The 14,748-nt window shown below is 42.7% G+C and overlaps 1 protein-coding gene across 1 annotated transcript; it reads left to right on the top strand.

Annotated features, from left to right (window-relative positions):
• The first annotated feature begins 10,445 nt into the window (after positions 1-10,445).
• LOC124788502 (piggyBac transposable element-derived protein 4-like) lies at positions 10,446-11,546 on the top strand. Its single transcript, XM_047255770.1, has one exon. It carries the CDS (start codon positions 10,446-10,448, stop codon positions 11,544-11,546), a length of 1,101 nt encoding a protein of 366 aa, XP_047111726.1.
• Positions 11,547-14,748: the final 3,202 nt, after the last annotated feature.

Here is a 14,748-nt window from a genome sequence, read left to right as displayed (position 1 = left end):
TCTTTTCAGCATCCGCCGAAGTTGTGCACGAAAACAAATTGATGTTAATGTTGTCAGCCCGGAATGTTTACGTGTTGCCAGCAGGACTGGTCAGTATGCAACCCGCCTGACATGTCTGTGTTGCAGGTGGACGATGTGCTCTAATACAGCACAAAAGAAAATGCATTATGAATCTGAGCTCATATGAGCCTACTGCATAGCATGTACCAGAACTATGGAGAAGAAGATGACCTGTTTAAAGAAGAATGCAAAAAAGTGATAATTCTGCTATATCATTTATAAATCTCCTGTCATCCAGACATTGACGGGATGATCAAAATATTGATTCTGATTTATTCCACACATCTTTTACTCATATATCTCACTGTCTTGCAACGCCGGCTGGTGTGGCCGTGCGGTTCTAGGCACTTCAGTCTGGAACCGCATGACCGCTATGGTCGCAGGTTCGAATCCTGCCTCGGGCATGGATATGTGTGATGTCCTTAGGCTGGTTATGTTTAAGTAGTTCTAAGTTCTAGGGGACTGATGACCTCAGATGTTAAGTCCCATAGTGCTCAGAGCCATTTGAAACACTGTCTTGCAACAGAAAGCTATGAGATGCAGCAGATATCACTAAATTAGGTACTATACTAGCCAAACCTTTATATACTTGTTACTCATAAAATCAATTGTTCTAACAACGCAGATGCCTCTTTAGAAACGTTGACATCGTTTGCTCAAATATGGCACTACTAGTTAATACTAAACGTGAACAACACACGTATTTGCCCGCCCGGTTAGCCGAGCGGTCTAACGCACGGCTTTCCGGATTGGGAAGGAGCGCCTGGTCCCCGGCACGAATCCGCCCGGCGGACTTCTGTCGAGGTCCGGTGAGCTGGCCAGTCTTTTGATGGTTTTTAGGTGGATTTCCATCTGCCTCGAGGAATGAGTGCTGGTTCCCCTTATTCCGCATCAGCTAACTATGTCGGCGATTTCTGGGCAAACAAATTCTCCACGTACGCGTACACCACCATTACTCTACCACGCAAACATAGGGGTTACACTCGTCTGGTGTGAGACGTTCTCTGGGGGTCCACCGGGGGTCGAATCGCACAATAACACTGAAAGAGTGGTTCGGTGTGGGGCGGCGGAGAGGTGAAGTGGACTGCGGTAGTCGTCGTGGGGTTGTGGACCGCTGCGGCGGGGACGGAGCCTCTCCGTCGTTTCTAGACCCCCGGTTAACATACAATACACTACACATGTATTTGCTAAATATAAACTGATATTAGAATGCCGAATAGCACTAATATCTCAAATTAAAACGAAATACGTTTTTACTTACTTCATATGTGAAGTAATACATTGCCTACCTGCAATTATCTTGCCAGCCAGTGCCACAAAGATACATAATGCAAATCAGACAAGATACTTCATTCAAGAGGGAATAAACTGTATGTAGCATCCATAAGTGCAGATAACTTTCCTGAAAAAATTATCTGCACTTATGGGAGCTACATACAGTTTATTTTGAAACACAGATAAACACACAAGGTGACACACCTTGGGAATTGTGTTGCAAATGATTGAAAGGGTCCCGCAGCTGTAAAAGTCAGCAACTGTGAAGGAACCAATGATTCTGGTTATGCACGCCTCTTCTAATGAAATATTTCAATATTCTTCTGTTAGGAAAAATCTTTGCTTTAGTTATTATTATAGTCTATGACATAAAGTTTATAATCTGAAGTGGGTAAATAATCCTTTATCACGAACAGACCGATTGAAACTATTTGCCCAAATATAGTATTGTGGATGATGCAAGTCACTGGAATTAGCACGTATGCGGAATTTATAAATAACGCGGAGTTCATCATCCAGGTAATATATATATATATATATATATATATATATATATATATAACTGAGCAGAATGAACGACTGACATGCTCGACGCACGATTATTTTTTTATTTCCTCAAAGCGCCAGCAATCACTTGTTGCCTTTACATTCTATGAAGAATTTTGCAGGCGAGTTTTCCTCTCTTTTAACCATAACCTACCGTAAATCTCTTGAACAGCAAACTGTTCTCAGTATCTGGAAGAGATTACATGTCACACCCGTCTACAAGAAGGGTAGTAGAAGTTACGATCATGCGAAACACCACACGTACTTTTCTCACATGACATACTGAAAGCCATGGATCAAGACAGTCATGAAGATGGCATACTTATTGATTTACAAAATGCATTTGACTTAGTACCACACGTGCGAATATTATCGAAACTACGATCCTATGGGGTATCAGGCGAAATTTGTGACTGGATCGAGGATTTCTTAGCAGAAAGGACGCAGAACGCTTTACTGAATGTACAGTCGTCGGTATATGTAGAAGTAACTTCAGGAGTGTTCCACGGAAGAATGTTGGGGACCCTTCGTTTTCATGTTATATATTAATGACATTGCATACGATATTAATATTAACTTCAGGTTTTTCGCAAATGATGCGGGTATCTATAGTGAAGTACTGTCTGTAAAAAGCTGCACAAACATTCCGTCGAATTTTAATATGATTTCAGACTGATGCAAAGATTAGCAACTTGGATTAATGGGACAAAAATGTAAAAATATACACTTCGCAAATCCGTGAAATGTAATATCTTTTGATTACAATATCAACCACTCACAACTGACAGAGGCAAACTCCTACTAACAGCTGGGTGTACCTAGTTGTAAGGATATGAAATGGAACGATCTAATAGGCACAGTTGTAGGTAAATCAGGTCTCAGAATTAGGCTGATTGGTAGAATACTAGGGAAAATAAATCAGTCTACAAATAATATTCCTTACAATAGACTCGTGCGACCCAACCTATAATATTTCTCAAGTTTATGGACAGTAGCGGATATGGAAGAAATATTGAGAAGGGCAGCACGAACGGTCACTCGTTTGTTTGACCCATTTCCTTTTTAATTCAATTCAATATTTACCTCCACACAGAAAGCAAAATACATTGGAAGGAGGTCATTACAGTCGGAGCACAAGATCTGATTGTATCAAGGATGGGGAAGGAATTTGTTACGGCGTAAAGTCAAGCGCCGGCACGCCAGTCGGGAAGGAGAGAGCAGAGAGGGCTGTGGAGAAGACGTCAGCCAATTGCACGCTGAATGACTCCTTTCCAGGACGACAACGCAACGGCAGCGACCTCTTTGCGAAGAGTACATAAGCACCGCGCCGACTTGTCGCGATCCACTTCTACAGCAGTATCAAGATTAGGAACTTCAAGACCAGCGACTTAGGAACTGTATATACTGAAGAGATTTCTTATTAGCTTGTCGTCCTTTGCTTGCGATACTTCTGTGTTATTGTCGAGGTTTTGTCAATGTTCATTTCGTAATAAAACTCATTAATACGATTTGTTTGAACGTTGTCTATCGATCCGAGAAAACAGGTTTACTAGACCCCACATATCTGACGTCAAGGCAGCATTCAACAGAAATTGGTCGTGCCCTTTGAAAGGAACCATCATGGTATTTGCCTGGAGTGATTTAGGGAAATGACGGAAAACCTAAAGCTGGTTGGCCGGACGCGAGATTGAACCGTCGTCCTCCAAATTCGAGTCCTGTGTGCTAACTACTGCGCCACCGCGTTCGGTACAAAATACACTACGAAAGTTACCATACTGTTCATAAGATATAACTATGGGTATTATTACTTACAAGAACATACTATATTATCATAGCCATAAGGCCCCGGGAGAAGAACTAATGTCAACATTGGGAGAGCCAGGCATAACAAAACTCTACCATCTAGTGAGCAAGATGTATGAGACAGGCCAAATACCCTCAGACATCAGGAAGAATATAATAATTCCAATTCCAAAGAAAGCAGGTCTTGACATATGTGAAAATTATCGAACTATCAGTTTAATAAGCCACGGCTGCAAAATACTAACACGAATTCTTTACAGACGAATGGAAAAAGTGGTAGAAACCGACCTCGGGGAAAAAAATGGCTCTGAGCACTATGGGACTTAACATCTATGGTCACCAGTCCCCTAGACCTTAGAACTACTTAAACCTAACTAAGGACATCACACACATCCATGCCCGAGGCAGGATTCGAACTTGCGACCGTAGCGGTCACGCGGTTCCAAACTGAAGCGCCTAGAGCCGCACGGCCATACCGGCCGGCCCTACCTCAGGGAAGAACAGTTTGGATTCCGTAGAAATGTTGGAACACGTGAGGCAATACTGACCCTATGACTTATCTTAGAAAATAGATTAAGGAAAGGCAAACCTACTTTTCTGGCATTTGTAGACTTAGAGAAAGCTTTTGACAATGTTGACTGGATTACCCTCTTTCAAATTCTGAAGGTGGCAGGAGTATAACACAGGGAGCGAAAGGCTATTTACAATTTGTACAGAAACCAGATGGCAGTTATAAAAGTCGAGGGACATGAAAGGGAAGCAGTGGTTGGGAAGGGAGTGAGACAGGGTTGTAGCCCATCCCCAATGTTATTAAATCTGTATATTGAGCAAGCAGTAAAGGAAACAAAAAAAAATAGGAGTAGGAATTAAAATCCATGGAGCATAGGTTCGCCGATGAGATTGTAATTCTGTCAGAGACAGCAAAGGACCTGGAAGAGCAACTGAACGGAATGGACAGTGCCTTGAAAGGAAGATATAAGGTGAACATCAACAAAAGCAAAACGAGGATAATGGAATGTAGTCGAATTAAATCGGGTGATGCTGCGGGAATTAGATTAGGTAATGAGACACTTAAACTAGTAGATGAATTTTGCTGTCTGGGGAGCAAAATAACTGATGATGGTCGAAGTAGAGATGCTATAAAATGTAGACTGGGTCTGGCAAGCAAAGCGTTTCTGAAGAAAACTATGTTTACATCAAGTATAGATTTTAAGTGTCAGGGAGTCTTTTCTGAAAGAATTTGTAGGAAGTTTGGAGGTTTGCATTTTGGGGAGCAAAATAACTGATGATGGTGGAAGTAGAGAGGATATAAAATGTAGACTGGCAATCGCAAAGAAAGGGTTTCTGAAAAAGAGAAATTTGTTAACATCGATTATAGATTTAAGTGTCAGGAAATCGTTTCTGAAAGTTTTAGCATCCAGTGTAGCCATGTATGGAAGTGAAAAGTGGAGGATAAATAGTTTAGACAAGAAGAGAATAGAAGCTTTCGAAATGTGGTGGTAGCAAAGAATGCTGAAGATTTGATGGGTAGATCACATAACTAATTAGGAAGTATTGAATAGAATTGGAGAGAAGAGGAATTTGTGGGACAACTTGACTAGAAGAAGGGATCGGTTGGTAGGGCATATTCTGAGGGATCAAGGGATCATCAATTTAGTATTGGAGGGCAGCGTGGAGCGTAAAAATCGTAGAGGGAGACCAAGAGATGAATACACAAAGCAGATTGACAAGGATGTAGGTTGCAGGTACTGGAAAATGAAGAAGCTTGCACAGGACAGAGTAGCATGGAGAGCTGCATCAAACCAGTCTCTGGACTGAAGACCACAACAACAACGACTAACATAGTAACATAGAAGAAATGTAACCAATGCAGAGACACGTCTATAGTTACACATTCGGAAAACAATGCACAACTATGACTAAAAAAACATCCGTCTGGTCCCGAGTGTACTTTCTTAAACATATGAGAAAATTATGTACTAGGTGAGCATTGGTATAGTATATCTCAGTCTCCATGAAAAAAAAAAAAATGCATAAAAATCTAAACTCTCACAAACAAAAGCATTCTGTCATGACGCACCGAGAAACAATTGGGACGATGCATTAAAGCGAGCCATGCATACGCTGTTTACACTGGCGGCATACGTGGTTAGCACGAACACTCGCTCGTTGGGCTGTGCGGCGTGGCTCCAATGGCTTCTCCTCCTCCTCCTGCCATCCCTCTGAGCTGCCCGTTCGGTCAGGTATCCGATCAGCTCTTCTTTTGACATTTTATTTAGGTAACTTTTACTTTTTATACGATTAAGATATTATTCAATCTAAGTTTAGTTTTTGGGGTTGCGTGATGCAAATAGATTGACGGAAAAAAATCGCAACACCAAAGAATAATTAATGTAGAGCAGTAAAATTTCTGGAATACATTTGTCTAGGTAACATGATTAAGTGATTAACATTGCAAGATCACACGTTAACCTAAGCACGAGATAAGCCGTTGCAAATGTGAAACGCTGGTATGTTAATAACCGCCGGCCGTTGTGGGCGAGCGGTTCTAGGCACGTCAGTCTGGAACCGCGCGACCGCTACGGTCGCAGGTTTGAATCCTGCCTCGGGCATGGATGTGTGTGATGTCCTTAGGTTAGTTAGGTTTAAGTAGTTCTAAGTTCTAGGGGACTGATGACCTCAGATGATAAGTCCTATAGTGCTCAGAGCCATTTGAACCATTTTTGAACGTTAATAACCGACTTAACCGCCAGAATGTTGAAAGCAAGCACGCAAAGGTACAGTAAGTACATTGTGTTGTGCAGTTGCCAGACGTCAGTTTGTGAGATGGAAAAAATTGAAAATTTGTTATAAGGTCTTATGGGAGCAAACTACTGAGGTCATCGGTCCCTAAGCTTACACATTACCTACTTTAACTTAAACTAACTTACGCTAAGGACGACACACACACCCAAACCGGGGGAGCCGCACGGAACGTGACAAGGCGCTACAGACCGCACGGCTGTGGGATGGAGATGCCTGTTGCACTTGGTCGATCAATAGAGGAAAGGTTAATGCTGATTGTGGATGACGCTGAAGTTGTCGTCCAATGAAATCCCATACGTATTCGTCTGGAGACAGATCTGGAGATCCAGCAGGCCAAGACAACATTTCGATACTCTGCAGAGCCTGTTGGTTTACAGTAGCGGAATGTGGGCGAGCGTTATCCTGTTGGAAAACACCTTCTGGAATGCCGTTCATGAATGACAACACAACAGATCGAATCACAGGATTGACGTACAAATTTGCAGTCAGAGTGCGTGGGATAACCACGACAGTATCCTGCCGTCATAGGACTCGCAACCCAGACCATAACTCCAGGTTACGTCCAATGTGTCTCGTACGCAGACAAGTTGGTTGCAGGCCCTTAACTGGCCCCCTCCTAATCAACACACAGACATCACCGGCACCGAGTCAGAATCAGTTTGCATCAGAGAACACAACAGACCTTCAACGAGCTGTCGCTTCACCCCACTGACGGTTTGCGGTCAGAGGAATGTACGCCGCAGGGAGCTGTGTTTGAAGTACCCGATTTGTGTTATTGTGGCGCCAACCGCCGCTCAAATTGCTGCTACAGATCCAGTACGCTGCGGAGAGCCATATGCCAAACACGACGGTCTTCTCACTCGTAAGTGCCGCGTGCCAGCCCAGGGCCCGGTCTTTTTGCGACCGTACATTCTCGTGACCACCGCTGCCAATAATTATGTGCAGCGGCTACATTCGTGCCAAGTCTTTCTGCAATATCGCAGAAGGAAACATGCAGATTGTCGCACCTCGTCCAAACTCAAGTGAGATACTGATAATGGCTATTTTCTCACCTTAAAGGAACTGACTAACATTAGCTCGCCACGACCAAATCCAAACGTAACTAACGCTCACAACCGTTACACCGGGTATTTGAAGCAAACCAGATTTGCATCCTTCGAGGCCTACGAGAGACAGGCCGCGGCCAGTACGTCAACGAAGGTAGTCCTGCGCTCACTCACTCGCTCAAATCAGCAGAGAAACTACGTTTCTACACCTGTTTACTCGTAATTAGGCGTGTGCGTAGAAACTACAACCAAATATTCTACTGGAATCCGCTATTATGAGATCCTACTGTTATTAGACCTATAATGATGGGAATTCCATGGGCTTACTTATACCGGGTGATCAAAAAGTCAGTATAAATTTGAAAACTGAAAAGATCACGGAATAATGTAGATAGAGAGGTAAAAATTGACACACAGGCTTGGAATGACATGGGGTTTTATTAGACCCCCAAAAAATACAAACGTTCAAAAAATGTCCGACAGATGGCGCTTCATCTGATCAGAATAGCAATAATTAGCACAACAAAGTAAGACAAAGTAAACATGATGTTCTTTACAGGAAATGCTCAATACGTCCACCATCATTCCTCGACAATAGCTGTAGTCGAGGAATAATGTTGTGAACAGCACTATAAAGCATGTCAGGAGTTATGGTGAGGCATTGGCGTCGGATGTTGTCTTTCAGCATACCTAGAGATGTCGGTCGATCACGATACACTTGCGACTTCAGGTAACCCCAAAGCCAATAATCGCCCGGACTGAGGTCTGGGGACCTGGGAGGCCAAGCATGACCAAAGTGGCGGCTGAGCACACGATCATCACCAGACGACAGGCGCAAGAGATATTTCACGCGTCTAGCAATATGGGGTGTTTTTTTCGGTTTTAATAAAACCTCATGTCATTACAAGCATGTGTGTCAATTTTTACGTCTCTATCGACATTATTCCGTGGTTTATTAAGTTTTCAAATTTATACTGACTTTTTGATCACCCGGTAATTTGTTACGGCTGGACTGGCGTACAATAAAATAAAATCATGCTAAAATGATTATCAGTTGTATAAGGCACCACTTCCAGCGTGGGATTACTGTTAGGCAGGAGAGACTAAATGCTTTAAACAAGGCATTATACCATTTACATCGAGTATTGATCTTAAATTAAATTTTGCTGTAGTACTGTTAATCAGTTAAGACTTCATAATAGCAAATTCCAGTGGTACATGCAATTCTCGTTAGTGCTTACACGCCCAGCTGCGAGCTAACAGGTTTAGAAACGCATTTTGTCTGCTGAGCTGAGCTGAGCGAGCGAGTTCAGGACTACCTTCGTGACGTTCGCGCCGCGTCCTGTCTCGCGGGCTTCGTGCATCCTTATAGTGACACTACTAGCGCCACATTTATGCGACTGGGGCGAAATTTGAGTAGATATCATATTTCGGTTGTAGAAACACGCCTATCCTCTTTCGTTTCAGTTGCACAACTCCTTGCTGGTACTGCGATTTTTTTCTTTTTTTTTGCGTCAGTGTATTTTGGAAGAGTGTCACGGAGATGATGAAGAAGCTAAAGTGACAGGCGTTTGAAGACAGGCGCAATCTACCCCGAGAAAGCCTAATCAGAAAGTTTACGTACTCGGAAAGTTTCTTGAACGAGCTTAAGTGAGGAATCTAGGAATATACTACAACCCCGTACGTATCGCCGCCACAGCAATCGTGAGGGCAGATTAGAGCGCGCACAGAGATGTTAAACTCTTTCAAGTCTGGTGGTACAATATGTGTACCACCTTATGTTGCACCGAGGTTGTACGGCGGTACAATATTTTGTACCACCAATTTGGATGCATAGAACAGTGCATTCTCGTGGTAGATTACTTGAACTACTAGCAGGGCATGTTCTTGGTAGTTCTTAGATGTATGCACCACATGGCAGTTGTTACTGGGTTCTTGTAGCAGCACCAGTACTTCATATTTCTACATCAGGTGTGCTCAAGTACACTGTGGAGACATTGTTTGTGCAACATTGTTATTTGTTACCTGCTAACGGAAGTTTCCAACAAAATTTATATTGGAATATGTAAGTACATTTGTTTCTTGTAGTTTTTTGTGTTGTTAAGACTATTTGTATGAGAAATTAGTAAAATGTAGCTAATTATTCATCGGTTCAAAATATGTACCACTGTACCACAACAGTCACTCTACTTCAAACATAGGTAAATCTCACTCTTTACTTTTCAGTAATAATGAGGGGTCAGAGAAAGCTGACTGAGTCTGAAATTTCGAAAGCCCTTGAAGAGGATATTCCATCTGACATATAATTTGATAATGGGGACAGTGGTGACTCCAATGACAATTCTTATTGTCTGAAACGAACTACATCCAAAACTATTCTGTTTGATTCTGATACGTCAAGTGATTCTGAGGATAAGCGCCCAGCTACCGTTTCAGTGATTAGGTCACCTGAGACTGAGCTAAGTCAGACCGTCACAGTGCATCAGACTCCATCTGAGATTGCTGATCATCAGCCGAAGACTGAACATAAGTGGAGCAAAACTGAACGCCCTGCCGATGCCCCTGCATTTACTTCCCAGTGTTTTTATTGTGGATTTAGGCACACCATCACCATATCAGTTATTTGGAGTTCTGCTTTCAGATGACATTATGGACTTAATTTTGTTTCAGACGAACTTATATGCGCAACAGTCGTCTCTGACTACTGGTAAACCTTATGTGCCAGCATCCATGGAAGAATTGAAAACTTTCTCAGTGCTAAATATCTTGATGGGCATAAAACCACTTCCTAGTTACAGAGACTACTGGATTTCAGGTGCTGATCTACATGATAGTTATGTGAGTCAGCTGATGTCAAGGAGGCGTTTCGAATGGTTTCTTACCAACTTACATTTGAATGACAATAGTAAAATGCCACAACGAGGGGACACCAACTATGATAAACTTCATAAGCTGCGTCCTTTCCTAGAAAGAATTTCACATAACTTTCAGAAAGCACTTAATCCAAATGAATGTATGGCAGTGGACGAATCTACGATTAAATTTAAAGGAAGATCTTCTATAAAACAGTACTTGCCAAGGAAGCCTACCAAGAGAGGCTACAAGGTGTGGGTACTAGCAGACAAATCTGGCTATGCATGGACATTGGATATTTACACAGGAAAGAATGATAATGCTGTGAAAAAGAAATTGGGAGAAAGAGTTGTGAAAGACTTCAGTGAAAATATTAAAGGTAAGGATCACAGAGTTCACTTTGATAATTATTTCAGTAGTCCAGATCTCCTTCGAGATTTGAAAGACAACAAAATACATGCTTGTGGTACAGTGAATCCAAGTAGAAAATCTTTACCTATGCTGAAAAGTGACAAGGAAATGAAAAGGGATGACTATGATTGGGCTACTAGCAATACAGGCCTTAGTGTGATGAAGTGGAAAGATAAAAGATCCGTCCATTTGCTTTCAAATTTCCATGATCCAACTCAAAGAACAGAGGTTACAAGAAAGAAAAAAGATGGAAATGAAATGAAAGTTTCTTGCCACATTGCTCTCTCTGATTACAATGCCAACGTGAATTGTGTAGATAAATTTGACCAGCTGAAGGGCGTATATGAAACTGACAGAAAGAGCAGAAAGTGGTGGCACAGAATATTTTGGTACTTTATTGATGCCACCGTGGTGAATGCTTTAGAAATGAAGTTGCCTAAGATGACTCTGAAGGACTTCAGAAGAGAAATCGCAAGGGATTTAGTGACACCTGCCTTGGTAGCTTTAAGAGGTAAAAAGCGGAGTCTGAGCAGCCATCTCAGGTTCAACAAGAAAAAACCCAATGTTCCGAAATCTGTGCGTCTTGAAAGTTCATCTCATCAGCCAGAAAGACCTACAAGGAGGAGCTGTGCAGCATGTAGTTCCAAGAAACAACAAATTCGCACTGACTGGATGTGTAGTGTGTGTAAGGTTCCTCTATGCTTAGGGAAAAGGAAGACATGCTTCCAAGACTATCATGCATCGTGATCACAGTGGTACCCAATGAACCACCTCCCTTGTGACCAACAATGGTTATAAAAATTGAATTTTTGTGTACAATGGTGATAATTTTGTTCATTGTATCATAAATATGTTACTTGTATGAATTTTTGACAATAAAAGTAAGTCGTGTACTTCTAGAGCTGTTTTTTGGTCAAATCAGTTGTACGTGAAAGAGTTAAGCAATAATTCTTCACGCAGTACATACGCGATTGGAATGGAAGGTAACCCTAATAACTGCTACAATTGAAAGCACCATCTGCCACAGTGGTTTGCTGGGTATGGATGTAGATGTAAAAGAGGCGTGACAAGCAGTGGTAGAGAGAGAGAGAGAGAGAGAGAGAGAGAGAGAGAGAGAGAGAGCGCAGAGCACGAGGCCGTGTGATCCGTTGGAGGTGGGCACAGTGGAGCGGTGCCGGCGCTTCTGCTTCATTAGCCGGCCTGCCCTGGTCTGCTGCAGCCTGCCTCCGCCTCGCCAGCTGTAGCTGGCGCTGGTGCTGCCTCCTCCGTGCTGGCGGCTCGTAACTCTGGCCAGGTCGCGCGCAGGTGACAATTGCAGATAATGGCGCACGCTCGTAATTCTCCGTTCGCGAAAACGTAAAAAAATGCGGATAAATAACGGCCAAGGGGCCGCGCCGGGGCGAAATTCATAAAAGTCGTCGTAAAGTAGTCATCGCGTGAATGGAGGAGGCCAGGCAGGCAGCGGGCGCGAGGCACTGCGCTGCGCGGCGCGGCTGGGGGGCCCGCCGGCTTCCCACGTGGCCGCGCGCGGTACGGGCCGTCCTATTGTTCAACACGGAGCAGAGGAGAGCAGAGGAGAGCAAAGCCGCTGGGCCGCGGCAATAACGGCCCGCACAAGTGCCTGCCAGATCTGCTCGACACGTTTCCTACCACCCCCCACCCCCCTCCCCTTCCGATGAGCAACTCCGCCCTGACGTTTAGTAACTGTAGGAGGAATCGTTGACGGGGCAGGTGGGGAGGGATACAGACCTTCATCGCCTTGTGGACTAATATGGGGGACATACATCCAACGATATGGGAACACGTGAGGCAATACTGACTCTACGACTTATTTTAGAAGCTAGATTAAGAAAAGGCAAACCTTCGTTTCTAGCATTTCTAGGCTTTGAGAATGTTGACTGGAATACTCTCTTTCAAATTCTGAAGGTGGCAGGGGTACAATATACAGGGAGTGAAAGGCTATTTACAATTTGTACAGAAACCAGATGGCAGTTATAAGAGTCGAGGGACACGAAAGGGAAGCAGTCGTTGGGAAGGGGTGAGACAGGGTTGTAGCCTATCCCCGATGTTATTCAATCTGTATATTGAGCAAGCAGTAAAGGAAACAAAAGAAAAATTCAGAGTAGGTATAAAAATCCATGGAGAAGAAATAAAAACTTTGATGTTTGCCGATGGCATCGTAATTCTGTCAGAGACAGCAAAGGACTTGGAAGAACAGTTGAACGGAATGGACAGTGTCTTGAAAGGAGGATATAACATGAACATCAACAAAAGCAAAACGAGGATAGTGGAATGTAGTCGAATTAAGTCGGGTGATGCTGAGGGTATTAGATTAGCAAATGACACACTTAAAGTAGTAAAGGAGTTTTGCTATTTGGGGAGCAAAATAACTGATGATGGTCGAAGTAGAGAGGATATAAAATGTAGACTGGCAGTAGCAAGGAAAGCGTTTCTGAAGAAGAGAAATTTGTTAACATCGAGTATAGATTTCAGTGTCAGGTAGTCGTTTCTGAAAGTATTTGTATGTAGTGTAGCCATGTATGGAAGTGAAGCATGGACGATAAATAGTTTGGACAAGAAGAGAATAGAAGCTTTCAAAATGTGGTGCTACAGAAGAATGCTGAAGATTAGATGGTTAGATCACATAACTAATGAGGAGGTATTGAATAGAATTGGGGAGAAGACGAGATTGTGGCACAACCTGACTAGAAGAAGGGATCGGTTGGTTGGACATGTTCTGAGACATCGAGGAATCACCAATTTAGTATTGGAGGGCAGCGTGGAGGGAAAAAATAGTAGAGGGAGACCAAGAGATGAATACACTAAGCAGATCCAGAAGGATGTAGGCTGCAGTACGTACTGAGAGATGAAGAAGCTTGCACAGGATAGAGTAACATGGAGAGCTGCATCAAACCAGTCTCAGGACTGAAGACCACAACAACAACAGCAACATCGAACGAGTCACGATTTCTGCTCATCATTCCCAGAACTGTAGTATTTAGCTGTAACTGCAAGAGAGCGACTGAACTTGAGTATTCTTCCTTCGTTCTTCCCAAATTCTCTTCATACGCTCGCCGTGCTCTCTTGCGTTCTTTCGACCATTTATTTCCTGTTCTTTTCTCGGTGTGTTTTTGTTTAACTGTGTATTTCATTATGAAATTCTTCCAATCCATATGTGGCATACAGCAAACCAGTGCTTAACAATATAGGTTAAAAACAGTCTTGGTTGCAATTTTAGTTTTTTATTTTTCAACGACGCGTTTCGCCTTATTTAGGCATCTTCAGAATATCTACATAGAAAACAGAGAGGAAATACAACTATTTAAGAATCGCGATCGCGTTGTACAGACTTGGATAACCTATAAGCATGTATAAGCAGATCAAATATCGAAAGAGCAAATACTTTAATTTGGTATTTCTTAGAAGAATCCTTTAGTCAGTGTAGCCAAAGGGCATCGTCAAATATATCAGGCCAACATCGCCTACGTTAAACTCACTAAAAACTAGAAATATAAAATAGTAAAATCATTACCTTTTCTAGATGGACGCGAGAGGCACCAAGATCTGCATAACGCGTTCCCGTTCACAGGAGCAAGTAATAGAGTAAGATGGGGCTCAGGTAATAAGCTGTTACTCGCTCCTGTGAATAGGAACGCGTTATGCAGATCTTGGCGCCTCTCGGGTCCATCTAGAAAAGGTATTTGCTCTTTCAATATTTGATCTGGTTATACATGCTTATAGGTTATCCAAGCCTGCACAACGCGATTGCGATTCTTAAATAGGTGTATTTGTTCTCTGTTTTCTATGTAGATAATCTGAAGATGCCTAAATAAGGCGAAACGCGTCGTTGAGAAACAAAAAACTAAAATTGCAACCAAGACAGTTTTTAACCAATACTGTTTCATTATGATGTTCCTCAACTGTTCTCGATTGCATACGTTGTCTTGTG

The sequence above is a fragment of the Schistocerca piceifrons genome, chromosome 3 (genome assembly GCF_021461385.2).
Source record: "Schistocerca piceifrons isolate TAMUIC-IGC-003096 chromosome 3, iqSchPice1.1, whole genome shotgun sequence".
NCBI lineage: Eukaryota > Metazoa > Arthropoda > Insecta > Orthoptera > Acrididae > Schistocerca > Schistocerca piceifrons.
The sequence above is the reverse complement of the archived record's forward strand: the minus strand, read 5'-3'. Positions and strand labels throughout refer to the sequence as shown.

Excerpts from the sequence above, each read along its gene's own strand:
- LOC124788502 (XM_047255770.1), top strand. The coding sequence starts at position 10,446 with ATGCCACAACGAGGGGACACCAACTATGATAAACTTCATAAGCTGCGT.